This window comes from Chroicocephalus ridibundus, chromosome 8, assembly GCF_963924245.1.
Source record: "Chroicocephalus ridibundus chromosome 8, bChrRid1.1, whole genome shotgun sequence".
Lineage (NCBI taxonomy): Eukaryota > Metazoa > Chordata > Aves > Charadriiformes > Laridae > Chroicocephalus > Chroicocephalus ridibundus.
Window position 1 is genome coordinate 4,451,886 of NC_086291.1, and position 25,643 is coordinate 4,477,528.

The window sequence follows — 25,643 nt, forward strand, 5'->3', positions numbered from 1 at the left end:
CAGCCAGGAAGGTTTCTGAGCCTTAACAAAAGTAAGTTTAAGGAAGGAAAGCCCTCTCTCCCTCTCCCTCTGCGTTCCCGGTACCTGCTGTCGCCGAGCCCAGCTCTGCAGCTGGTGGGCCGGGTAGCCACACGTGCTCTGAGCTGGGTCTGGCTGATGCAACGTGATGCGAACAGACCCGGAGGAGAGCTGGGCTGTTTCAGGGCTGACTCCCCGCGAGGCAGCTGGCAGGGTGGATGGAATGCACCTGCATTATGAACATATTTTCAGCAACTGTGTCTGCTCAGCCTAGTCTTTCAATGTCAACGGTGGGCCGTTTCACGTCTGCACAGCGATTAACGTGCACTGAGGGTGAGTGACTTGCAAAAGAAAAAATGGCACAAATTATTGATAGCAAAATGACTTCGCTGCGAGAATGGAGACAGAGAAAAGAGGGTGGGAAACAGAAGAAAACAGAGAGAAAAAGACTGTGTAGCTGCAAAAGCGATTCTAAACTATCAGCCACCAAAGAAGTATTATGATCAGAGTGAAAAAATAACCACATATAACTTTCCAATGGAAGTCACATTTGGGTCTTAGCTGTAGCAGATACTAAAATTAAAAGGCCCACGTGTGATGCCAGGTGTGAAAAAGCATGGCAAAGGGCAGCGCTTCAAGTCCACCTGAGTGAGTTACATTGTCCCTTGTGCTGTTCCTGCTTGTGGCCAGCCTAAATATCAGCACTGGGGCACCCGCAGCTGGTTGTCTCATCTTCTCTGACCGGAGAAAATGATTATTCGTTGTCCCTGGGGGGCACGGATTATTGACAGAAAATACCCAGTGCTTCACAGTGAAGTGAATGTGTTTTATTTCTCATTAAAAATTAAAACGCGCACTTTACATGATAAAAGTATATTTTTACCACGGACAGTACAGTGAGAAGAAATTACCCTCATCAATAGCATCTGGAAATTCGTTATCCCTGTTGTTTCCCAGACGACGTGCCTCTGGATTAGCAGCTGTTCATGATGGAGCGATACTCTCTCTGGTGCTCCACGAGTTTCAGAAACACTTGGTATTTCTTGTCATAAAATCTGCACAAGAAAATAAATTTCAACAGAACCTGAGATTTTAAGATTTAAATCCCCTGCCCCATCCCCGTCAGGGAGCTCCCGGCTCCCCGGGGCCGCCCGCCGCCGGCAGGGGGCGCCCTCTCCCCGCCGAGCGCCGCCCGCCCGCGCCCGGCTCCTCTCGGCAGCGCACGGCGCCTGGGCCCGCGGGGCGCCGCGTCACGGCCCGGCCGGAGCGGGTCCCGCCCTGCGGCCGCTTCGGGACGGCAGCTGGGGTTGCCTTCACCTCCCGGCACCGGCGGAACCGTTCGCCGCGTCCCCTGGCCGTGCCGGTGCCATTGGCTTGCCGAGGAAAGCCATGGCATGAGCCACTGGGCTACCGGCCCACAGACGGCAAACCACTGCCTTCAGCCAGTGTAGAAAGCGGGATCCCTGCATCATCCGTAAAAAATCTGGGTGAGAAATCGTACCCCATTCAAGCAGAGCTATAAAGAGACGGACCAGACCGTCAGTAAACTCTCACGGATGAAGACACGAAAGTCAGAATTACCTTTTATGCTCATGGTTAGGCTGCACGACTCTCCCAATTTTCCCCATTTTCGCCATGGCCTCCTAGTAAAAGACAAACACGAACTGGAAAAGCCTGTTTTGATTTAAAATACTTTTTGACAAGAACAAGATGTTTCAAAACCAATCGGAACATTACTGATGTATTTTGTTTCGGCTGAACAAGCCAGATGGCATAAAATATGTTCAATCCTATTATATAGTAGTCATGAGAACAAAGTACTGCAGACCCCTCAGTAAACCAAAATCTGTTCCTCTTTCTTACTGGGAGTCCGAGGCAGAACAGACTTATCTTTTATTATTTACACTACCCAAAGGAAATGTTAAACACTGCATCCCCGGAGGGGAGATTTCTCAAACAAAACAATACTTTACATGAGATCTCTCAAGCATATTCCCAAAGTATCAATTCCCTACAGCGACAGAGGACCCGAGTGTGCTCCAGAGGCTAAAGGTAACTTGCAAAGTTCTGTTTCGGAGCCCAGAGCTGCCCTCCCATTCCAGAACAGAGGTGTAAGAGACGGACTTTGATCCTACTCTGCTTTTGGCCAAGCCAAGTCAGACCAAGAGATCTCACAGAATGCCCTGCAGAAGGAGTCTCTGGGACACAGCCCCGTGCGGAAGGGAGAGGACCAAACAGTTTGGTTCCTTTCCTGATCTCTGTGAGATTTTGATTTTCTGTGGATTCTCCTGAGCGATCCCACTGGAACGAGACACTAATCACCGACGTTAATAGAGGATCACGCTCTCAGGCAAGGGTGGAGGCAGCGGGCACGGGCTATTTTCAGTGGAAGTTATTTCACAAGGAGCATTAAAGCGATAGCTTTCAGATGGAACAGTGTTAAAACATAACAGGATCAGGATTCAAGAATCAATGTCTGACTAAATCTCTATCAGCGTTCACAGGTTCTAAGCAGGACCCGAAACCTGTTCTAATGTTAGTGCCTAAAGCACAGCGCTGTGAGAGTATCAGAGTGAGCCCTGGAGAACAGTCAGCGTGAGCTGCTGCTGGAAGCCATCTAGTCAACTACCATGGCTAGATTTTTAAAAGGGTTGGATGATTTTATAGGCTGTAATATCTGCTGTAGTAAAATCTTTGCTTCCCACTAATCCTGCGTTTTACAGCTGAGGATGTGCTAGAACGTCACGACACAGATGAGGAACGTAAGCTCAGTTTCACTGGCCCAGGGCAGGCAGGGAGGCTCTGAGGATAAGCAAGATGATCATCAGACTTCGCATCTTGCGGTTTCCCATTTCCCCATGTTAAAGAAATATGATCGTGACCGAAATGCTGGGATGGAAGTGGGCTGCCCCAGAAGCCAGCAGATCCTCTTTCTCCCATGCGGCGCAGCGTTTGCTCAGCTGGGCACACGGTGCCTGGGATGCCACCCGTGTGCCAGAGCAGACGGCGGTCCCCAGCCCTGCCTGGATGGGCAAACCTGCAGTATTTATTACCTGCCATGTTCTGGGCGTGTTTGCTTCGTCCTTCATCAACACGTCCTCATACTGCCAGTCCGAGTGTGCTACTGGAATGTGGAACGCCTACTTTCTACATTTGTCAACTGCAGGCAGTTAATACTGGATGAAATCCCGGCTCTACCAAAGTCAAAAGCACTGCCAGTGACGGGGCAGTCAGGATTTACTCCATTAGTGCATCTGATAAAACAGCGTGGAGTATTTCTGTGCACTCATATCCCTGTACTCTTTCGTACGTGCAGAACTTGATTGGACTTTGATTCCCCAAGAAACACCCTTGAAATAACACTTCCAGTGAGATAGCGCGTTCTTTCCTCTGGGACATGTGAGCCGGCTGGCACAGTCTCCGCACACCAGCCAGGTTAACATACTGCCATGGAAAGGTTGGTATCGTTCCCGGTTAGAGAAATGGCCATTTATTCCCTGGTCTTTACCAGGTGATACTTGCTCAAGCATTGTTCCTGTTTACAATCGTCTATCCTTTACAATCCCTTACACAGCCAGCTGGATTTAGAGGCTACACACACAAAAAAAAAAAAGAATGAACACACAGAAAAAAAAACAAACCCAAACCTCAAAGTAAAAGACAATTCCCTCTGTTACAATCAATGCTGCTTTTCCAGATATTTTCGTGTCTTACAGAAAACATAAGGCAAAGCCCCTGCAAGCACTCTCACTAATGGGAAGAGTCGCCTTGCTTTCTGCTCCCTGCTTAACACCTCCTTTTGACCTGCCCTGGAGATACTGCACAAAAATAAACCCAAGGCGTCCAAAGGGTCTAAACATCTCAGACAAATCCACTTCTTTCTCAGGTGTAACAAAAATGAAAGGAAGAGCCAAACTTTGCCATCTACACGCTCCATGCACACACAGGGTCTGCCTGGTGCTGCCCCATTCTGGGCAGCGTTGCGACGAGGACAGAGCCAGCGCCGTTCCCAGGACATGTTCTGCTTCTGCCATGCTCTACACACTCATGTTCTGCTTTACTCTGGGGGCTCTTAAAACTTCCAGAGCTGATAAATGCATTACTGCTGCTTTGGGAAACAAGCCAGCCTTTGGGGATCAACGTACCTTCAGACAGGCTTCATTTGTACACTGTTACTCCTCTACCTCCAGGTCTCCCCCGGGTCTAACTCCAGGCCTCCTCAGGCTGGTTCAAGAGAGAACAGACACCAGCGCTGACCCCACCAGGCACGGAAGGTCTGTGGGGAGCCTTGCTCGACACGGCTGTCCCACTGGCCACTCCGGCCCTGGCTCAGGCTCCCTCCCACATGTCCCCTCGCTCCCCGCCTGTGCCACCCTGCTGGGGCCCAACACCACACAGGGCACTTGCAACACTCCAGCTTTCAGACCACTTTGGTCTTCGGAGGGTGCACCCGAGTCTCCACAGGGCTGAAGAAAGCCCCTACGCGCCCTGGGAGGTCTCCTCAGACCTGAAACCCCTGGCGCAGACGGCCCATCTTCCAACGGGCAGCCGGGGAGGGAGCCACTGCTCCAAGTTTATGGTTGGACTTGATGATCTTAAGGGTCTCTTCCAACCTAATTGATTCTATGATGGGGCTGGCAGCAGGACGGGCTAGAGAGGTCCCTAAAGGAAAATTGGTCCCTCAAGCCCTGATCTAAACTGGGGAATAGGGCCTGGGTGCTGCTTATCTTCTACTGGTTGACCCATCTATCCACCTAAGGAGGAAGGTGCCACGTCTTTCCAGCTTAAGAGGTAAAATACTTCTGTATTTTTAGATCTACTGAAAATGCCTGGGTCTTTGAGAATCCACAGCGTTAAGATCTCACAGCAACTAGCACGGTAATGTGGAATAACATGTTAAAAAAATATACAGACATCAATTTTCAACAACTCACTCATTCTACGTTGCTCAAAATATCCTAAATGAATTCCCTTTCTTAATTTGTATTTCGGTTGTGTGTTTTTTTGTTTTTTAAAGTCAGTTTGGTCATTGTTAGTTTGAACAAAAACTTTACTCCCAGAGGAGAGTCTTTTCAACAATTTTCTGGGGACAAAGAGGAACAGAACATTGAAAATATGAATTTATAATGAAATCGGAAACAAAGGAACATTAGAATCGCATTACTGAATCAGATCAACCTTGTGCACTGTTCTGCCTCCAACAAAGCCTTAAATATAGCAAAGTGATAATACTGCTGTTCAGAAATAGTTTCTTTGAGGGTTGACATCCAAATCCATAATTCCAGTCACCAAGAATTTCACAATCTTAATTTGAATGACGCTCTATCTTCTTTGTTTGCCAGTCTAGACGGCACAATGAATACAGTGATTTAAACACAATGAATTCTCTCTTAAAACAAAATATTTTGTAAAATTGCTTTTTAATCATTTCTTTTCTCTCTTTCCATAAAGGCTATGCTATAAATAAACCCTGAAAGTTCGCATTTGATCATCGTTTCTAAAGGCTGGGCAAGAGGCAAGTGAAGGGTTTACACAGAAAAAAAGAGAGGCACTGTGGAGCAGAAATAAAGGGATGCATTCATGATTTCTAACCTTTTGTTAGAGTGTCAAAGCTGAGACAGATACAAGCCAGTAAACACTCTGCTTACCATGGAGAGAGTCAGTCGAACGGGGTGACCCTGCCCGCGATGGAAGGCACAGGCCCAGGGAACCAAATTCTCCAAGGCCCACCAAGATTTCAGAACAAGGTGCCATTTTGCTGCTGGAAGGGCGGCCCAGCCGGGAAGGTCAGTAGTCATGCAAATTCAGTACTGCTGGCTGATTTCTGCTCCCCGGCACGACCTGGGGCAGGGGGTAAGTTTAAAACACCAGAGTAGCCTCAACAGGCAGCGGATCTCCCAGGGAAACCCTATTTGGAACCCAGGGAAAACCCTATCTCCTAGGGAAACCCCCTTTTGACGTAGAATATAAAAGCTGGAAATGTCAACTGTTGTCCCTTCAATAACGGGAAGGAAAAGGTTTTTAACGCTGTGTGGCAGCCACAGCGCAGCAAGCTGGTCTGTCACGCCAGGAGGCACCAGGAAAAGCATGTCAGCCTGGCGTCAGGAGCTCACTGGAGGTGCTTCCAGGGGCTACCTTCAGACTGGGAGTCCGGTGTTTGATTCCCTAGTCAATGGGCTGCTGCGAGGGCTGTCTCACAGCACCCAGCACGATCCTGCTCACCCCCCAAGAGCAGCCCGTCTCCCTTGGGACTACAGAGGGAGCCAAGGAAGATCAGTCCGCTTGGGAATAGTCTGTAAGTCTGATTTTCAATAGTGACTCAAGGACTCACGTGGCTGAATATTACTGAAAATTAATAGGATGTAGGCCCTTAAAAGCACACATTAAATGAGAAACCAGATTTAGGGATGTCAGCCTTAGGTAAGGAAGTCAAGTAACAAAATCCCATTGAAATTAATGAGCTGAGAAACATCAGTCCCCTTAAGAGTTTGGGCTTTTGCTTTATTTATGTACTTTAAAAACTGTATCCAAAGTTAAATGGATGAGGCATTCGAGCACAAATGCAATTTCCCAGCTGTGTTCTCCCCACTTACTCATTTTGATAATCCCAAGAAATGTTTGGACTTTTACCTAGCGTAGTTATTAACTTAACAGTGAAAACAACCATCTATCATCTAAAGTTTTACTGTACAATTTCAGTGGCTGAAAGCATTTGGCTCACGCATACAAAAGCCCCCAGCAAAGCTCACCAGCCTGTGTGGGTGTAACCACGCACGACGTGAAAACCAAGAGGGGTACTCAAACGCATATTAAGCAAGTTTTCTCTGCGAAGGCGGCTGGTTTATGGCTTGTCCAGTGACAGCCACAGTTCTGTTGCACCAAGAACGACTGGCCTACAAATGAGAAATAACTCTGCTGTAAACCAGTTTGGGATCATAAATTGTAACATAACTAATTCAGAAATCTCAGAACAGGCTGCGGTGAGATGCACGGCTTGCTCTTCTTCTTCCTAAGCTGAAGCTGTTAATTCACCTCATCTTAGTACTTACGCAAAAGTAGGAAATTCTATTCATTTTTATTGTGGCAATACAAGCCAAGTGATCAATCACTGCCATTCTTACAGCCAAACGTGGTGAGAAATCGGTACCAGCAAAAGTGCTTCTTCACGTCATCCTGAGAATGACAGGAGTGTAAGCATGGAAGGCCAGTCTCAATTCCTGAACCACTCAGAGCTTTGAAACATGAATTTTGCCTTCATTACCCTGAAAACATTACCCAGGCTCCCACTCAGGCCAGTCCCAACTCTCTGGTGTTTTCGTACAACTCGACTGTCATAGATCCAGCATCACCCGAAAACAAGTTGCCCCATTTACAACAGACCGAAAGGTAGGAACACCCTTCTCCATCAGATTTGTTCTGATTTGCAGAATTCAGCAGGTTGTAAGTACCTTCAAACTAACAGACTGGCTTTCTTTACGCTTCTAAGTCCTCGTAACAAACACAGTAAATAATGTTATATGTAATAATTGTTACTGTTTTTCAGCAGTGAAGAACCTCTCTCTCATTCATTACTATTCCACACACATAAGCTGAGACTAACAGATGCTAACTACCATCATTCTAAGAAGTCCAATCACAGATATATTTGAATTTGAGGGCAATAAATAGATTTCTTGAAATACTGATGTTCAAGAACTACTTTTAAGCTTTTCTAAGAATCGTAAGCAAGGCTGCTATTTTCTTATAGGCTTTTATTTAGGGATTGCTTACTCAATAGCCTGGAGATGCAAAATTCATCTTATCTGTGCTTACAGGAGCTACATGAATGTATTTATGTAACAGAGCCCTAGCAGAACATTACTTTTTAGTGGTATATGACTGCATGAAGAAAGCATGTGATGGACCATATACAGTATTTTTCTAGTGGGTTTCCCCCCCCCCACCCTTAAATTTGTTTGAGTTATAGGGGCAGATCTTGGCAGCAAGCACAAAGCCCAAAATCTGTAACTCAATTCTCTGTGGTATTCTGAACAGAGCGAGCCAAGTTTTAAAACACATTATGGATAAATATTAGAGCTGAGCAAAAATTTCACACCTAAGACCAAAGTGTGAAAATTTGGCTTTCATTCATTTAGTGAAAAGGTGGAAAATTTCACACAAGCTTGTATTTTCCTTTTGCTCTGTTCCAACACAGATTTCTGTTTGTATCAAACCTCTCAGAGAGAGTGTACATTTCAGTCTGTCTGTGCCTGTAAGCGAGAAGGAGGGAAAAGAGGAGAACGGAAGGATGGAGGTCCAGCGAGCAGGACACCAGCTCAGGACTTGAGTTCAAGTCTGTCTTCGAAGAAAAGTCACAGGTCTTTTGGATCTCACTATCCATACGTTCGATAACAGCACTGGCCTACCTTAGGGGAATATTTTATGCATTTGTTTGTTGAAGACTGCTACTGAGGTGGAGGGGAATCAGGCAGGTAGTTTAAAAGAAGCCCAACATTATTCTGCCTCTAAACCATCCAACCTCAGCAGACAGGGCCTTGGATGGGCCTTGGATGGATCCTCAGTACTGCAACAAGGAAGTTTTCTGGTTCAAGCACTGAATCAGGATGCAGAAAGTTTGCAGCAGATTCCCCGAGTTACCTGGGACATGTAATTTAGTCTTTTAATTTTCAGTTACCTCTCTCCGCAATAGGCTGCGCCCATTGTTTTTCCCCAGGTTTGGTTTGGCTTATAGACAGAGTTTGTAAACTCTAGGTTTGTCCCTAATTTTGTCCTGTGGGTGGTGGGAGCTCTCAGTCCTACTGCCGGACTCATTAACGTATGTACCACTCCACCTGTCCTGTACCGTAGGAGCACGGTTTTCACTCCTTAGTATCAGAGACAAGAACAAACGGAAAAGCGATCGCATAACAATAGAGACAAGTGCAGATAAGGCCACGGTACCAATTCTACTTCCAGAGCACCTACTTTTACTCAGCTTCAGTGACTACACTGAGTGTCAGACAGACTGTGGCCACCACCGCTCAGTGTCACACAGAGCTTGAGCTTCAGCCAGGCTGGCCAGCCAACAGACAAAGCCATAAGAGGAGCAGCAATGGCAAGGCAGCTGCTGTAAAGGGTGGCTTGTTGTGCTAGCGATGATATTAATTACTTATTCCGCAGACCAAATTTAGAATGGGACAAGGGTCAGCTATGATTGCCACATCATCTATCAGCTGGAAACTATGTTTGGGTCTAAGCTCCAGCCACACTGCTACTAAATATAGGTTGTTTTGTTGTTGATTTGACTCTGTGCTCCCCCGAGTTGCCTTTGACTATCAAATAATTAAGCAGTTTGCTTTGTGAGGGCTCCAGTGCTGGCACCTCTTAGTGCCCAAAGCTGCTTGGATGCAAACTTGACAGCTTAGCAGGGGTTTCAGCTTACCCGGGCAATGGAAAGAGCCCAAGTGTTTAGCTCCTGTTTCAGTTTCACGGATTGCTGGCACTGGGTGCCATGAATCAACAGTCTGTGGGCAACATCTAAGCCGTCTGCACAGGAGCTGGGGCATGGTTTAGCCACGCTTACCCTGACATGAGCTCGTCTAGATTATTCATGAAGCGTACGGCCACTTTAGTGTCTGCGTCAGAAGATCCAAGACAGTTTTAAATACGGCTAGCACAGGTACTGATAAGATGCAATCCCAGCAGCACACATGGAAACCTGCCCACCAGCCTGGTTTCCACAACCTGGGGCCTCTCTGCCTCCTCGCTGGTTCCCCACTGTGGGTGGCAGCTTTGTCACCAACGGGGAGGCTCCCTGACTACACCACCAACTGGGACTGACAGCACATTTCCCTCACCCCCTTCTGAGGTGGAATAAATTTCTTAACCACACACAGCATCGCTGTTACAATAGACTAAGAAGGTTTGTCCATATAAACCACATGAAAATATATTGATTTAACCCACTTTTCAGGCTTGGGAACGTTATGCTGACAGGCAGCTCTGTTCAACAGAAAGCAAGCTCACCTGGGAGTCAAGAGAGCAGATTCCTACGTCAGATCCCAATGCAGGGCACTGCACTACAGCTAATTTAGCTTATAGCTGTATCAGCCTTCTCCACACTCATCGCTGCTGGTGATGGAGTAGACTAAGTCTGGGAGCGCTGCTCTTCTGCACAACCTGGAACAAATTGCTTCGCTTCTCTGGCTCCTTTCTCACCCTCTGCTGGCAGTATTGAGCAGCCTGGTCCGGTGGGAGGTGTCCCTGCCCATGGCAGGGGGGTTGGAACAAGATGATCTTTACGGTCCCTTCCAATCCAAACCATGCTATGAACTATTCTATGACTAATGCTTTTACCCTCAATTTTAGGTGGTAAAACCTTTGGGGCAGGCAGGGCAGGTTTGTCCTTCCACACCGATTTGTGCACAACAAAAGGAATGAGCTGGACAGAAAGCAGAAGGAGTCACTTGGAGAGGGGAGGTAAAACAGAGAAGTTGCATCCGCACAGGATATCCTGACACTCAGCTGTGTATTTGACACAATATTTAGTTGAACTGCACCACTTCCTTTAAGGTGCAAAATTCAGCTTTATTCAGCTGATTTCTTTTCACATTCACGCTGAACATAGAGCTTTCCTCGCGTTTAGTCATTGAGTTCAAACTTTTATTTGCCATCTGGCAATGGACTGGGCTGTACTGGGGGGAGGGGATAGGAAAGGGGGCTTTTTTTTTTTCCTTTTTTTTTGCATCTGTATTTGCTTTATGAGCTATGGCTAAGGCATCATTTACACATGGGGAACTGGATCGGGTTCTCTCAATTCTTTCCATATGTTCACTTACGCTGTCAAAACATTTTTTCGATCTAATTAATCTGCACACGTCTCTCCGTTCATTTCCCCACTCGGTGGGTTTTAGCATTTTTGGGGTATCTAGCTGGGATTTTGTCATAAAAACACCTTCTGCCTACACTTGGCTTTAGGGTTACTCCATCAAGAAAATGAAACCATTTGCAACACTTCACTCTTCTCTATCTAATTATTCTTTCCCTGTTTCCAACGCTAAGGAGACTTTCCTTTTCCCCTCATCTTTCAAAGATATTCTTTGCCATGCTCCAGTGTCTACCTGAGGTTAATGAGGGAAATCCCTGCTGTGAGTTTTGATTTGGGATTATTTTTTATCTAGTTAATCTGATGTGTGGTTTACTATAAAAAAAACCCCATCTACGTCAGAAATATGCTTACATTTTACCCAATCTGGACTGCATTTGGGAAATTACCCTGGACAGGGGCTCATAAAAACCACGAGACCTTTAAAAAAAAAAAAAAAGCATTTCACTACTGTAAACCAGTAGAAGGTTGAGATGTTAAAACAGAGAGTAAAACTGCATTAAAACATGAAGAGAGCCTTGCTGGTAATTTTACAGACATCCTATCTCCAACAAGAAGTTAAAATACCACATAAGAGAAAACTGATATCTTATAGATATCCAACATGCGGCAGGCAGAGAGTAAAACCTAGAAGAAATGAGAAATTTGTTAGGAGTTTAGGACGGGACTGCACAGCCATTTCTCCTGGGGAAGCACAGTACAGAGAAGACAGCTGTCCATGGCAGAGGGCAGCTGCTTTCTTTGCCATGATCGTTACAGACAAGGAGTGAGCAACCTTTTCACTGCTCCAGAAAGTCTTTTTCTTTCCCAAATCAGAGGCTACAAGTGATTAAACTGAGTGAGAGCTGAAGCAAAGCACACTGATCAGCTGATGATACTGTCCCATTTTGTTAAAAACAGGGGCACCCTCTCTTCTCTAGGTCTGAAAATCAGCGTCAGCCAGGGATGAGAAGCTACGGCTCTCATTTGCTCTCTGCCATTAAATCTGTCCTTTAAGGAGAGTGCCGTTCCTTAAAAGCACTTTAAATGCTGGATACATATTGCTATGAAATTTTAGAAAGCTCTTGATTCCTTAAAGACCTGGGAAGCCTGGTCTGATGGGTGGGACGGCCAGTCTGATGCCAAATGTGCTCTAACAGCAAGGGACAACCCCAAGCCGAACTGTGGGATTCCTGCGGACACAGAAATCAGAGATTTATGTGAGGAAACTTGTTATAGTCGCATCAGAATTGGTATTTTGCTCCCCTTGCCCCTAAAAAGATTGGCTTGTATCTCTTGGAGATCAGTGGGAAATGGTAAATACAGTTCTCTTTAGCATTAAAACTTCTCTGTAAGGAGGCAGCTCTTTAGACGCACAACCTCTCCGCGTAGCGCAGTTACGTTCATTGCACAGAAAAACCTGTAGGCACCAACTCACACTAATTCATTGGGAAAAAACTACTCCTGTTGGCAAATGTCAAAAGTTACCCTCATCACTACTCTGCCTGTTACCTGACTTTTTTCTGTACAAAACCAAAACCAAAGGCTATTAATCCCCACCTGCCCCAGAGCCATAAAAGAGCCTTTGATTACAGTAATATTACATAACCTCTTTTAATGAGCAAATCTAAACCTGCCACCCAGCAATGCCAGCAGGAATTTTTAAAGGTATCTGAGGCATCTTTTTCCTCAGGAGGCCTTCTAAGAAAGCAGTTGTATCCATTTGGTAAATAGAAAAAAAGAGCCCATTTTATAATTGACTGTGCCCAAAACAATAGCTGGTTCTGTCTGAAAACACCCCAGTTCGAATTAAAAGTGCAGTTGGCGTGCGAGTGAGTCATCGAGTGGTAGCAGAGTTTGGCTGGCTCACAGCCCGAGATCTAATGTAGCACCATCCTGCCCCAGGGCTTATCTTTAAAGCGGAGATCTTGCAGAGAAGAGCACACTAGACTCTCTCCACCTTCCCACCTCCAACTTGTGGCTAGGTGGGAGGGTTGGTGAGCTGGTTTATAAGCTGTGCTTTTTATCTCCGGGAAAGGCAAACAGCACAGAATCCCTCCAGAGCGATGTTCTCACCTTACAACACCCAGCTGGTCACCATTTCTTTTGCTTTGCTGTCCCATCCCCCAGTGAGCTGCACTTTGTGGCTCCTGTTTCCAAGCAAACCTTGCCCCTTCACTCGCTTTAATGAGAAATTTCGAAGCCACTGCTCCTGAAACGCTCGTGGGGGAAAGCTCTTCCCAGCACAACTTCTGTGACTGTAAGGAGGGCAGTCGGATACATTGGCTCCTGAATTTTAATCTCGGACAAGTCATGCAAGCCTCCTGGACCTCACTTTCTCATATATTCCATGGGAATCAATAACACCACTAGATTAATATCACTTAGGAGGGAAATCTAGCCAATGTGGGACACAACTGAAGAAAAAACCACTTTGTGCTTCACGACTCAGCTGATGCTAAGAATTGCGCCAATTCCTGCTGCTGAGGATCTGTCCTTTGATATAAAGACAGCAAGCTGAGAGGAGAGATGAATAGCAGAGACTCAAATGGCTCATGGAGCTTTGCACTTGTAGGTCACCGATCAGAACCTCAGCGAGGTCAGTGAGTGTTCATGAGTTATGGTGGTATGCAAGCTTTTTACAGCGTCCTTTGCAAAGTGGATTTATTGGTTTCAAATTAATTTCTATTGTATGCAGTTTTCACAACATGAAACCCCCCATTGTTACAGCTCAGACACTGTTAACCCTTTGCAAAGCCGCACATGAGAAACTGCTACCACCACCACCTGAACAGCCTGCCTTTTAAAATCGTACTTGAAGAAGCGTCCTAGCTGTGAACTGAGCCGGGATGACCTCAAAGAGCCTTTCCTAGCCTTGGGTAGGGGCACAGCCATGAGAGGAAAGTTGTCCTGCAGCTGCACATACTGTTCCTCACTCGTGCATAAATCGGGAAAGGCAGAGCCCAGCTCCGCGGGCTTGTTCTCTGCTCCCCACAGTGACTCCACAGCCTCTGCTGGGTCTGCGAGAGAGTACGGAGAAAGATAAGTGTGTGTGCTGGCAGCATCACAGGCCTATTCTTTGCAGAAAGTACTTTCTGAGAGAAAAAAACGAAACAGCAGAAGCAAAAATGAACAACTATATCATTATCTAATGTGCTGAGATCTCAGCAGAGATCATTTCAAAGATCCATATTGTTTACAGCAGCTGATGAGTCTAACAAGTGCCGAAGCTGTGCTCTTGCTTAAAGTGCTAACATATTTACAGTTTTCAATCCTGTCCTTAGCACTTATCTGTCATTTCAAGATGAATGCTCCTTTTGTACAGGCTAATTACTTGCACGAATACTCCACTAGCTTAAAATCCCAGATTTGTTTCATTTTTCCATTAGCAGCAATTTCGTACTTTGGAAATTGCTTAATACAGCAAATCTTAAAAAAAAAAAAAAAAAAAGATAGTTTTTGTTCAAAGGTATTTCTTTGGCTGTGACAAGTCTAGAATGGGGGGAGGGAAATTAAATTACTTTTATCTGATTAGAGTCTTAATTTTACTATACAACTTTTCTAAATGCACTTACCCATTGTTCTGCTCTGGCTTGGTTATCTATATAAAATCAGACCGGATCAGTAACAGGCCTGGCTAAGTGCTTTTCTCACGCTTAACAATCTTTTCTCTCTATATAATACATCTCTATATATAATACATCTAAAATTTGGTAGGATCCCATCCTACCTCCTCCTCTCCCAACAAACGGTAGGACCATGTGCAACTGCAAAGCTGTCAGTCATTTCATTTTTACAGGAATAGAAGGACTGCGGGCCATTCTACAAGTCAGTAACTTAATTAAAAAAAATATAACCCAGACATGCAAGAAAAAGGATACAGCTATAACAAGGAGGTCTTATCCCGTTGAATGTTTTACATTACATTCATTGGGTTACTGACCTGTCACGAACCAGTTTCAGATGCAAATCAAAAAATGCCCAGCAATGCAAGATGTGTCTGTTGTTTCTGCTAATCCTGATCCCACTGCAGCCAAAAGTCTGCAGCAAATGTCTTCAACTGCCGTTTAGAAGGCTCCACACTTGCGCAAAAAGAACACCCAGTCTCTCGGTTACATGTTAGATACAGCATGCCTACACCTAATGTCTAAAGCTACACGCCTGTGAATGAAAATGCTGATCTTGAATTAGCCTCTGTTGTTCCTAAGGAATTGCCAATACAAACCAGGAGTGAATTTGTGCTTTAAAGGATGTGGTCTCCCATTCCTGCCCAAATATTTTCTAAAAACACAAATTCTGCATACGAAGTGCATTTCACTGCAAATGTATAACACAACCTTTAAAAGTCATGAATGCTGTAGATATTAAAAATTGCTATAAACTTCAGAGTTGCATTCACATCAGACTACACAGGCCGTCTTCCACGTTATATATATATAGCTATGAAAATGACCACACATAATAAACTGGTTGCGGTTCTAAAGTAAGGTTTTGATTTCCCATTCAGAAGTCAAAAGACGTTCCAATTATGTGCAACGGCGTTGTCAGTCTACCGGCCTTTCCATTCTTACTTATTTTAATCCACCGGCGCAACACCATTAGCACCATCATAGATTTTCTTTGCACTTTTCATTCTAGCACCTTTACTATAACTATAAAACCAGCCTATGAGATACTTAACCATCACTAGATCTGCTTCACAACTCAGCTGGATGAAGAACAAAGTCGAGCAACTTGCCCAAAGTCATAGAGTCAGTGGCAAAGCTGGGGATAAAATCTGTGTACTCTGATATTCGAGTAAGGTAACATACATTGTCTTCTCAATGCAAAATTCTGCTTTTATTTATACTGAGGTGAACTCAGAAGAACTTGATACTACAGTGGCTTAGGTTAGATTTGAACTAGTACAGCTAGTTCAGAGACTAGTACAGAAACACTGAGTTTCACCCAATATATGCAGTATCTCCCATTACTAATAAGAACTACATTGGCAAATACAGCTTTTTCTCCCCCTGTCACTAAGAAATACTATACTACATTTTACGTGGTATTTGTTTGATCCATAAAGCCAGGCAATTCAGTTCTTATCTCAAGGACATTAAACAAGTCTGCTGATTTGAGGTGTCTAACATTTCTGGACATTAGTATCTGTTCATACTGGAGGAGTTACAATACAAACAGGGAGGACGATAAACAAAGCAAAGCCTTTCTTCCTTAACCCTTAAAGCTAACGCTGCAGGAAAAAATCCAGCACGCACAGGGGAATATGGGCAAAAACCTCTCCAACCCTCAATCCTACTGCTGTGTTGCAGATACAAGGTATTATCTATCCATAGCACGTTTTGCTGCTTCCTGAAGTCACAGTCAGAAGAACGGCAAATGCCATCATTCGGAGAAACTGAGAAAGTTACAAAACATAGCAAAAAATGTGGATGGGAGGAAAATGAGGCAGGGAGGTTCAAAGGCAGCTAAACGAAATGATCATGTGAAACAGATCCTGTGTAATTAGCCACTAGGGGGAACAAGAGTCATGCTGCTTAATTAAGGTGCAGTCACTTCTAGCAGTGGGCCCCGAGGTTTATCCTTGCCCAGGGAAGCTGGCTGGGGCCTTGGAACACTTGCCCTGTGAGCTTTGGAGTGGGACAAAGTTTTTCTGGCCTTTGTCTGAGTTTCACTTTCCCCTTTCAGGTCTATAAAGGCCTTGGCACAAGCCGTTACCAAGACTTGAAGAATTCATACACCTTTCGTATTTTCTAGCTGCAATTAACTGTTTTCTCACCTGAAGCAAAAATATTTAAACAAAAACCCGGGAGCAGAAGGGAGGAGACAAAGGAAAGGGAGAGGACCAAAAAAAGAGAAATGGGAAGAAAGGCAAGGCTCTATTTTTCGGACAGCGTACACTTTGGTGTTGGTTCATTTAAAGCAGAAGGGAGGAAAAATCACATGGAGCTCATGTGCAAACTGTGTGAGAAATGTGGAGCAATGCTCTGCTGGTATCGTTAGACTGAGATAGTGGTTGGGAGCGATGGCGAGGGACCCCCATCCCACCTCGTGCCTGCTGACCTGCACGACTGAAGCCACATGAGAAAAATGAATGAGGCAAAAAGTCAAAGCCCCTCTCGGGCCACTTTTTCTTTGCTGCTGCTGAGGACACAGCCCTGTTCAACAGCATGGCTGGGACTGAATCACAGACAAACAATCTTTTCTATTACCATAAAAATGACAAAGAAGTAATAGTTACAGGCTTTAAACACAAGACTCAAATTAAATAGAGTTCTAAGTGGTATACTGTAACTGGAAGCAGGATCCTACTCCTATTAGAGTCGGCTCAGCCTAAAGAGTATCAGATGTTACTCGGGCCTTAGAAGGCCTGAGACATAAACTATGTGTGTAAGAGAAAAAAAAGTCAAATGACTCATGACAGAGTTTGTTTTAATATAAATGACTTCTTCTGGCTCTTTGCTTTTAAAGACTTGCCATTTTCAGATGTTGAACAGCTAACTTAGGCAGCTGGCTTCCTTAGCCAGTGTCCTTCATTTTGTGTATAAAACGTTGGCATTTACAAACTCATATTCCTTTGGCTAGGGGAGGGCAGTTTATTTTAGCACTGTGATCAATGCCATCATAAATCTTCCCTCTTCCAGTCCAAGAACACTGGCACAGCCCAACCAGTGCTGCGTGGCTATGCTGGACCCACAGAACAGAGGATACGCCACAACGCTTTACTGAAGTCCTACAAGCCTTGAGAGCGGACCTAGGGAATCAGCACTGAATGAGCCACAAACCATCCCTTCCTCTTTCCTTTTTATTACATGAGGACACAGGTACTAGACTGAGATATGGAAAGAGCAGGGAAAGAGACAGAGGAGAGGAGAGGAGAAGAAAAAATGAAAAAAAAAATAAACAGAAGAGAGGCACGAACAAGAAGGCGACAAGAATACAAGAGCCAAGAATAAACAACATCAGAGGGGGAGTAGGGAGGGGGGAGATGGTGGGGATATGGGGGATTTAGTGACGAAATAGAAAAGCCCCGCTCTCCGCCACATCTATCTTCTTTCTCATGTTTCTTTTATTCTCTTTCCATGCCTGGTTCTCCTCTGGGATGAGTGGAACTTCCACATCCAGAAAGCCAGAAGTTCAGCATTTTGTGTCTTATGGCAAATGAGCTGGCTATCCAATGTTTCCACAGGGGCAAAGTTATACAAAGCAAATGAAAAGCAAAGCTTGCTTAGTCTCCCTTTCATGCAATGCAAAAATCATCCCTTAGATGGGACTATTGCAAAATTAAACAACCTTACAACAGGAGCAGTAAATAATGAGTAATGTGCTTGTATATACAAAGCTTTTATACCAACCAGTCAAAGAAAGTGAGGATAGCTCATCACAAAAAGACCCCATTTATCAGAAGAGCTTCAAACAGCTTAGCATCTTTAGGGCCATTAGTCATCTCTTTCACCTAAGCTAAGTGCCAGCTTCCAACCTAGAGGCTAACGCATATCCAATTCATCTGCTGTAAGGCACTCGAGCACGGCTTCCCTCAGTCTCATCTAAAGATACAGGATTCAATACCTAAACTACTTAAAATTAACAGAAATGAGTGATTCCACAACCACAGATAGGAAGACGCCAGTATGGGAAAATTAGGCAAAAATCAAGTCTAACCAGACATTCTGATAGCAAAAGGAGCCTGACACAAGGCTGCTAGGCTCAGCAATATTTTGCTGAATATATCCAAGGTGCCTAACTCAGTTCTGAGCTACAGGGCTGGACAACGAAGGGACCTTCCAAATGCCACACGTTATCATCCTCCACCCCACAGTTCTGGGAGGAAGAGGTTGGGCTTGGTTACGGTACAGCCCTCCACGCATACTCTTGCTGTGGAGAGATTCTTCAGAGGAGAAAATATTGACTACAAATTGGTTTATTTCCAGAGTGTTTACCCCTGGAGGGTCCTCTGTGATTTCAGAGCTCCAAAAGAAGTGACGTGGTGAGACCTAACCACTCCTCCCTCTGCTTAGCCGGGAGTGTGTTGCCACATCACTTTACTCTGTTCTTTGGCAAAACAATGTGCTCCCATCAGAGCTTCCACACCCACCCTCCTCCCTAAAATTTCTACCTGATAAAGGACTATTTGGAAGCCGTGCAGAAAAGAACAACTTATAGCAGGTGCTCACACAAACAGGCCCTACATGCGTCAAAATGTATTTATGTACTGAAGGTTAGTAAGGTTTTGGTGAGTGCAAGCCCTGGGAATACTACACATTGAGTACATCCCCCATACATTATTCTTAGCTGTAAAGCGCACTTGTGAAAGCTGACAATCCAACTCACTTTTGCTGCTTAAACACGCTTATAAGGCACAGCAAGATATGGGCACTGCAGTTCTCCTTATTCATGTTCTTCTAGTGTTTTTCAACCCTCATCTGGGGGAGTATCTTTGTGCAAAAATCTGCAACTTATGCTTTTCCATACCCACTTGGTGGTTAGCTTTTCTGCCCAGATTTCCCTCAAGAGTGACAATTATGGTCTTGCTAATCATTACGTGAACACTTGTCCCAGTAAAAACAAAACAGAGCCATGAAGCGATTTCATATGGATTCTCTCTACATGTCACTGTCCAATTTCTAGTATCAAACTGTGCCTCAGAAATGTCACAGCACAGTGGGTGTGAAAGGTTGCTTCAAAACAAGAAAGCAAGCAAGGGTTGGGAATGGTTGTTATATGTCTCCATCTAAGAAACCAAGGAAACAAGAACCTATGACTTAGCTGAACAAAGGAAGAGTAGGAGAACTGGATTCCAATTCTGAGGATGAGCTGCTAATAAAGGAACTGCCTTCTATTGCTAATAAAACTAACAAAGGTTACGGGATCTCTCCTCTACCATTTGAGATCAAGTATTTTGTGAAAGGGAACAAAGAAAAATGTCTTCACTGTTAACCACCAAAAAAATGAAATGTACTGGAAATGCCTAGACAGTAAACAGAGTCTTGTTAAACTACAGAGATAGGGCAAATTTTGAGAAACGAAGCCCTCTAGACATCTTCAGGAGAAAGGACAACGCAGTACATGAAAGTTATAAAACTTCTTCAAATATAGGGTGGCAAAAGTAAGGGTGGTATGAACTACTGGCATCAAATCCCATGACTAAGTGATCATAATGTCCTTCAAAAAATTTATTGTGAAAAATCCTCAAGCATTTCAGACAGCTAGTGCTCTGACTCTACATGCTTGTGCTTTGCCACAGAACAGTCTGATCCCCTGTGCTGACATAGCAAGAGTGCAAATCCCAGATGGAAAATTAATCTCACAATGCAGCCAGATTGAGTTTCCAATTCTCCAGTGCATAACTTGAGGGTTGTTCTGCTCAGCTATTGAAGAGGTGAGGGCAGAGGGACTTTAACTTGTTTGACATCCCAAACATCATTTAAGCAAGACACACTCTGCAAAGGACCTTACTGGCTATTGACAGTTACAAAGGATCCATGGTACCCTCCTTTGTACTCATCTTTCTATAAAATATTGCTATCACATTTTTCCCTGCTTAAATGGCCTGGACAGAAGGCGAGTCCAAGGTCCAAATGACTTCAGCTATGTCTCTGAGTATATGGGTAAAATCTGTCCTTAAAATAGAAAGGAGATGGATCACAGTACTTTTTAAAGAAATATCTATCTACCATAAAGACATATTTATGGTTTCTTCATATTTATGGTTTTCCTCAAGAAAAGACAGCGCCAGGAAGCTAGAAAAACTTTAAGGTTGTGATATTATTAAACTTCTACAAGCTGATCTTAGTCTTAACTCCGCTTGAAAAAAGATCAACTAATTGTGCATCTCCTTAGACAAACCCTACCATGGTCATTTCATGGTTTGTTACAAAAATATGCAGCAGCAGAACCTGAACTATTCTAGGCAGCATATCTTCTCCTGCTTGCCAGGTCTGGGGCTTACTGACAGATGAGAAGAATACCATTGGTTTAGTAAGAGTCTCAACTTCTGCAGATCAACAAAACACTAAATCTTATTCTTTGCCAACATCAGCTGATGTAAGTTTATTAAAAGCTAAAACTCATGACAATCTACACATTGAGCCTACAGACAGAAGAGACTGTATTCGCATGCATATCGCTGCTTCTAATATGGTAACCGGGTACGTGCATGCAAGACAGAGACCTCAGGTGAAGTCAATGGAGTTACGCCAATGCGCAAAGCTGGCTGCACCTTCAGCATAAACACAGAGGATTAAATAGATTTCTCCGGTCATTTGAGCATCGGAGAGGTCTTTATTACCTTTTCAGTCCATCCTCATAAATGTAAAAAATAAGTAATAAAATCTTTATCACCACTCTCAGACAGAATGAATAAACAAGTAAGTCACACTGATATCCCAACACACAGTGCCCCATCTCCTTTCACCGATGCCCAAAATAAAAGGCCATGTTTCATTTCATTTTGTTAGTGTGGTATTTCAATAAAGCACCTACTTTTAGAAAAATAATATGGACACATCTTTAAGTGTCGGATTTCTGAGATTGTTGCCTCCAACTTCAGTACTTCTGTGTCAGATACTTGGCTAATGTAAACGGGTAGTTCTGTTGTAGCCAATATATTACACTGACCTAGTGCAGCTGCCCTTCCTTGTCATTAAAGAGTTACTGAGAAATTCCAAATCTGAACATTCACGTACTGGATGACATTTAAAATGGAGCGTGCTAAGTTTCCACAAAAGGACAGCACTTAACAAAAGACACCGCCTTTGTATCCTATTACCTATAGCATCCACAGCTTGTTTCTGAATGGGAAATAATACGAACCAATCGCAAGAGCTGTAACAGCCTTTATCATTTCAAGATGTGTCATCTACCAGTGAACTGCGTGTCAGATTCCTGTTTGGGCTCTGATCCAGTAAAGTACTTCAGCACACGGGCAGTCCTGCTTATCTTCAACTGAGCTTCTTGCCTACTTGAAAGTTAGATGATGTACCTAAGTGCTTGATTGGATCAGGGCACTGGAGTAAACTGGTGTCACTCCTCTGAAATCCTGGAGCAACACTGATTTACATTAACTGAGGATTTTGCACTATGAATATGGACTAAGCTCATCCATCATTTCAGTAGCTGTATGACCTGATACAACAAACTTTGACATTTTCTTAGACAAGTTTTTACCTGTAATAATTTCAAGTGATATAAAACGACCACAAATCATCTAATGTGACAATGAACCAAACACTACTGTACAGCATGTACTGATCTGATCATACATCAAATGTATGACAACATATAGCGTTAGACATTGCACTCCACCAAGAATGTTTAACAGCAACAGAGTTATTTCGCTCAACTCCAATATAAAAGGCAGCCAGCAGGATGATATCAAATGATGGCAGCTCTGCTTCTCATAAAAGGACCTTGGGGACTCCAAGGAGATTTGTGTATCTGCACTTCAACAGCATAGCAATGTGGAAATGTTAAAGTTAGTAAAGCAAACAGTCCTCAAATGAGAAGGGCAACAGATGTCAACCAGTATCACATGTCAGTAAACAGCAACAAGACAGAGGGTACTTTTCTTAGCACTTTTGTGAAAGCGTCGTGCTATCAGCTACAGCCACATCTCAGCTGTTTGACTCCCTAAGTGGTGGTGCTTGTATGTGTGATTTCACTCCCACCAAGAGAGGATTTCCAACCGTATGGAAATACTGTCCACTGAAGTCAGCTGAAAGTAGAAATGCTTCTGTATATTTATTGCGGCTTGAAAAGTGAAGAAAAATCACACTCTCAAACTGATTGAAAGCTCATTCTGTGCCTGGCAGAGACAGACAAAGCATTTATATTTCTCAGCTTTAATACAGAAGGATCATCTTTAGGGCAAAAGAGTAGTTGTGATTCATCCACTTTTTACCCTTACTGCAAAGACTTCTGACAGTAAGGCCAAAATATGCTAACTAAAAAGGCACTCTTTGTACCATAAACACTAGGCCACAAGGAACTGGACAGTGGCCATCAAATCACTGCCTTTTAATTTTTCTCTCTCATCTATATTTCTCCAAAGATTTCTGGTAAGAAGGCAGCTGACTCTACACAAAAGCCAGAGGCAGTGCCAGTATCTTGGTGGTTTCATGCATGCCGTATTGAATCTAACTTTATTACACAAGGAAAAAAAAAAAAACCTTTCAATTAGGCAAAGATGTATTTCAGTGTCAAAACACCAAGGAAAGAGGTAAAGGGATAAAGTTCTACTGCCGAGTCACTGCTTTGAGTCCAGCCCTGGTTAGCTGCAAATATACTCCACAGCCATGGAACATCTTAGCCGCTTACGTGGAAAACAGTTTGGTTCTCAGCAAGCAGCAGGGTCTACATCATGAAGTGTCCATGACATCCCTTGATGACTTTGCTGCCAGTCAGAAGCGAGAGAACAACAAATGAATGGACTGTGAAGATCCACCTCTTTTCACCATTACAATATGTCTCTAACAGTAGGTATATAAGCTACACACTGAAACTTAAAGTCTCTTTTTTTATGGAGCACGTGTCCTGTCAGTTGAGATTGATAATACACAACCTTGGAAGGAATTTTTTAAAAAAATCGTTTAGATGAAGAGGCCGTACCCAGCCAATACACTACTCAGAAAAGCAAGAGCTGTCAGGTAGCCTTGCCCAAGGTTGGCCTCCTCTGAAACCTGGGCTCAAACTCTACGTGTACAAATCTGGAGCTTTTGAAGAACAGGAAGGCAAGATCACAGCACCTTAACACACTCCTTGTGTAGGGTATGGTGCTTAAGAACAACCATCTCCTTCCTCTGCCTTCCCCAAATCCTCTGATTAAGGAAACAGGAGGCAAAAAAGCCATCCCAACACGGCAGGAAGGCCTTTACTAAAAGGTGCATTAATTGGGTAAGGCAAGCCAACGAAATGATTAATTTGCTGCTCTCCTTCAATATTATGTTTACACAAGTTGATTATAGCACTTAATTACTAATTCACCCTGCTCAGAAACAAGAGTGCTTTAAATTTTTAATGAGATGAGGGAAGGCAACATTCCCTAACTCAACAGGGAGAAGTCATTTTATTTCCTCTTTTGATTTCCCAAGTTATTACCATTTCTAAGGAAAAAACCATCTCCTCCCTGATCTTGCATTTGGTTCTTGCTTTTGAAAATATGGAAATCAACAAGACGCTTGTATTAATTTCAATCCCTGACCTGACAGGTAATGCTTTGGAAGAGGAATAGAGGATCAGATCATCAACTGAAGCACGTCCATGGAAATAAGTGGAACAAAATTACACGAGAGACTGCCTGATCCAGAAATGGAAATAGGCTGATCCCCTTCAGTTCTGTCAGCAAAAACGCTGACTATGTCCCGGTACTATTTATGGGTGTTCTTATGAAATGTTGTCTACTCACAATTGCCAGTTGGTCTTACTGAGGTTGTGGACCAACTGTTGCACTAAAGAACTTCTTTACGTTCACGATAGTCTGTGACATTTTCATTGTTAGAAGGTGAATACACTGAATATCACATGTTCTTCCTGGCTGATCTTTACAAACCCTGTGTTATGTGTGGGCTTTGTTGTTTGATTTTATCCTCTATGCTATACCACCCAACAACTTCCTTAGACAACCGAGAGGAGATGTCCATTAAATTAAACATAATCAAGCAGTGCACAAACAAAACTCTTTCGAGTTCCTTTAGCACAGGGTTGTAAGTGAATCATTTCCCCTGCACCACCATAACTTCCAAGCCCTGTCTGCAGTAATATGTCTCCCTCACAGTTATGGTCTCTATGTCTGTTCTCTTGAAGGTGAGCCAGGTGACCTTGATCCGCATAGCTTCCAGGGCTGCTTCCAGGCACGCAAAGTGTACCTAAGGGGTACTTCACTTGCTCAACTGCTACTGCTGCTAAATAATTCAGCTAATCCACATTAGGTAATTACCTAACACCTCCTTCTATAGAATCCCACTAATTTTAATATACCTCCAATCCGCTTTATAAGAACAATGAAAAAGCTTTTCCCTGTCTTTTTGCAGGATATACCACCAATTTGCATAACAACCAAATCTAACAAAGAAAAGACCACATGTCCCTTAAAAGTCAATTTTATACCTGAAAAATCTTGTAGTCATGTAGACTCTAATTTCTAGCTCAATGTTTTACACCAATAATGATTACAGAAAGCTGATTACAGAAAGTTACCAGTAAAAGGTATGGTAAATCATATGAAGTTTCTTTTCTTCCATATCAGCCAGTAAGAATGACACACATTAAAATAGTAAATTAATACAAAAAATAATCTGGTAATCTAGTTTCATACGGGTAATTTTATTAATTGCTTTAATATGCAATTAAGGAATAGTCAGTGGGCTGCAGGATTTTATAAGGTAATAATCCTGTTCCCTGGTGTACAGCTTTGTCCCAAAGAGTAGGTTATCCAAAAAAAAAAAAATAGCTGGATGACTGCCAAATCAAACAGCACCTTCTTCCCATTTTCAATTACATACAAGTGAGGCAGAGTAACGAGGATATACTGGAAACTTTGACATTTATTTATTGAACATTTTTACTGAGAAGGAATTGCTGGCTTGCTAAACCGGAAACTATATTTTTACTACAGAAACAATCACATAGAAAACCACGATCCTGCTGCTCAGCATGAAAGGAATGGCTAGAACCAATAAATTGACCCATCTAAGCCAGCAATGTTAAGGTTATTTCATTCAATGCAGCACATATTTCAAAAATCCAAAACCCAAAAATACAGTGTATATTCCAAAAATCTTTACGT

General features: G+C 43.6%; 1 protein-coding gene across 11 annotated transcripts in view; it reads right to left on the reverse strand.

Moving 5' to 3' along the window:
* Positions 1-823: 823 nt before the first annotated feature.
* Positions 824-25,643, reverse strand: part of FGGY (FGGY carbohydrate kinase domain containing) — a 327,607-nt gene continuing 302,787 nt past the window's right edge. For all 11 annotated transcript variants that reach the window (XM_063344960.1, XM_063344959.1, XM_063344961.1 and 8 more), the window contains 2 exons: positions 1,600-1,661; positions 824-1,073 (listed from right to left, as the gene is read on the reverse strand). In XM_063344960.1, the coding sequence (XP_063201030.1) occupies positions 992-1,073; positions 1,600-1,661 (144 nt within the window). In that variant the 3' untranslated portion in view covers positions 824-991. The remainder of the gene's footprint in view (positions 1,074-1,599; positions 1,662-25,643) is intronic.